A 2,448-nucleotide genomic window follows, 5' to 3' on the forward strand; every position below is an offset into this window, starting at 1 on the left:
AAAAGTGACAAGCAGGGGGAGTTGTTTTCGGTATACGAAAAGAGGAAGCAGGCGGGCGAGGAGTCGTACAGTGTTGTGTCTGTGCGCTTGACGGAGCAGCTGGAGCAGGTAAAGTCTGTGGTGGGGAGGTGGACGGCGTTGGACGAGGCTTTACAGCGATGCACTGGCAATGGCAACCCGCAGGGGACGTTGGGCGCGAGTTACGTTCCCCTCCTCACTGAGGGGCTGCTTGGCTTTTTGGCCGGCACGCTGGACCGGACCGCGTGGAAGGACGAGTACCGCGGCGTGAATGCAACTGTTCACGGGGCAGCGTCGAGCGCGGCGGGGGGTGTGACGTTCAGCGGCGCCGGGGCGGAGTGGCCCGTGGGGAAACTGGGGCAGAACCAGCCGTACTACTTTGCGAACAACAAGTTCGCTCTCGCGGCGACGGTGACCATCCACGCGGTGCCGGAGAAGGAAGACACTCCTCTGCTGGGCGTGAGGATGGATGGCGCAGCCAACACTGTGCTCTTTGGCCTGTCGTACACGAGCAAGAGGAAGTGGAAAACCAAACTTCATAATGCCGATGCCGAGGAGCATGCTGAGGCGTGGGAGGCAAACACGGCAGTTCAACTGGCGCTGCAAATGGATTGGGACGATTGGTCTTTGTACGTTGGTGGGCAGAAGATTTACAGAAAGAAGTGCAGTGGCGCTCTGTTCAACTCACACCGGATAACGCACTTCTTTTTCGGCATGGATGGCACGCACTCGGCTGTGGGCAGCCCCAACGTGACGGTGGCGAACGTCCTGCTGTACATCCGCGTGCTGGGCGCGGGTGAGCTGCAGCGACTGCAACTCGGCAGCTGCACGATTCCGCCGCCGGGTGCCGAGTGGGCGGTCGCGGCGCGGGGGGCTGAGTCCGCGGCAAGCGGCGGTGGTGCGGCCGCGTGGGGTGCGCAGCATTCCGCAGCCGCAACTGTGCGTCGGCGACGCGTGTGCCCGTTGGCCGCCCGCCGGCGGTGTGCGCGGGGTCCTCCACCCATCGTTTCTTCTGATGGAAAAGCGCCGCGTGTCCGGCGGTGGCGCGCAGGTCGCACAGGGCCAAGGGAGGGAGCAGGGACGTAAACAGCAGTGGACACTTACCACCAGCGTCGAAGATGTACAGTTGGGGAGCGAGCCCGGCATTGAGAGAATGACGCTAAACGACTTCATCAGGAAGTACGTTGATCCCGATTTTGTGCTTGAAGGTCGCAATGTAATGATGGGGGTGTTTGCGCGTAGGCCTGCGCGGTACGTCGCAGACCCTGAGCTTCGCGGGGACATTCTAAGCTTACCAGAGTATCAGTTCCTGGAGGACGCACGCAGGCTAATGGAACATAGAGTGGGCACTCTCCAACGCTGGAAGGATTTTGAACAGAAGGAGATCGTCTCCAATGTTTCATGGGCAAAACTCGACGCAGCCCTTGCTGCGGCGGAGGCAAACGAAAAGGCAAGTGATAAAGTGGAAGAAAAGAAAGGGCGGGAGGAACAAAGGGCAAAAAGGATAGATGAAATTGCTAGCCAACCGTTACCGGAGGGATTCTACCACTCGGTGTACAACGCGAAATGCAGTCACGTATTGGGATTTCCCGAGGGCGAAGGGGATGCGATGGTGGTGCGAATGGAGGTGCGTGAGGGCCAACCACCGGCCCAGCTGTGGGATTACACGCGGGATGGCATTACTCTTTTGCCGGTGGAAGATGCGGGGCAATTTATTTCACCGCGCCCAAGGCTGGTGATTCTCTCGTCCGAGCACAAATGACCTTACTCACTGAGGCAGGGAGAGGACATTGCTGATGGCTACGTCAACCGTGAGGTGGATCGTGTGTGGAGGATCGTCCAGGGCGATCTAGAGGGAGACTTCGGCACCGATGATCTGGACGCGTTTGATTTGAGGCGGCGTCTCTTGATTGGAACACCGGGTATCGGGAAATCTATGAACGCTGGCTCATACCTCCCTTACAGGTTGCTCCACTACGACTTTAAGAGGCTCCAAGTGGTTGTCTACTGCTTTGGTGGAGATGTGGCCTTCGTGTTTGACAAATAAAAGAAAACGGTGACATCACACGGGGGTGGGCTCAATATCACCGGCCTTATGAAATATTTGGTGTGGCAGCGTAAACTGAAAGGGTATGTTATCTACGACGTGGATAAAAAGGGTTATGAACCGTCGTGGGATTACCCGCCCTCTGACACGTGGGGCGTCATTGTGTTGTCCTCACCGAACGAAGATAACTTCAAAGGATGGGCGAAGCAAAAGAAGGCCGAAATGATCGTTATGGATTGTCCTGACGAGCTTGATGTGAAGGCGATGTGTGCCTGGAGGACGCGTGATAAGTCTGCAGCGGAGCAAACAAACTACTGGAAGATGGTCAACAAACGCATGACTGAGGTGGACCGATCCACGTTACATTTTTGATGCCAATGAGA

At 57.3% G+C, this 2,448-nt stretch overlaps 3 protein-coding genes across 3 annotated transcripts; all 3 read left to right on the top strand.

The window, feature by feature from the left end:
- On the top strand, nt 1–1,104 carry Tco025E_10024 (putative trans-sialidase; the record flags this gene model as incomplete). The annotated part of the gene is made up of 1 exon (XM_029376816.1): nt 1–1,104. A coding segment is annotated over one exon (1,104 nt), but the record flags the coding sequence as incomplete, so codon positions are not given.
- Nucleotides 1,105–1,171: 67 nt separating this feature from the next.
- Tco025E_10025 (retrotransposon hot spot (RHS) protein) lies at nt 1,172–1,780 on the top strand (the record flags this gene model as incomplete). The annotated part of the gene is made up of 1 exon (XM_029376817.1): nt 1,172–1,780. One exon carries the CDS (start codon nt 1,172–1,174, stop codon nt 1,778–1,780), a length of 609 nt encoding a protein of 202 aa, XP_029223055.1.
- Nucleotides 1,781–2,113: 333 nt separating this feature from the next.
- Tco025E_10026 (putative retrotransposon hot spot (RHS) protein) lies at nt 2,114–2,437 on the top strand (the record flags this gene model as incomplete). The annotated part of the gene is made up of 1 exon (XM_029376818.1): nt 2,114–2,437. One exon carries the CDS (start codon nt 2,114–2,116, stop codon nt 2,435–2,437), a length of 324 nt encoding a protein of 107 aa, XP_029223056.1.
- Between the last annotated feature and the right edge of the window lie 11 nt (nt 2,438–2,448).

Source organism: Trypanosoma conorhini (assembly GCF_003719485.1).
Source record: "Trypanosoma conorhini strain 025E chromosome Unknown Tco_14.4_contig_01419, whole genome shotgun sequence".
Classification (NCBI taxonomy): domain Eukaryota; phylum Euglenozoa; class Kinetoplastea; order Trypanosomatida; family Trypanosomatidae; genus Trypanosoma; species Trypanosoma conorhini.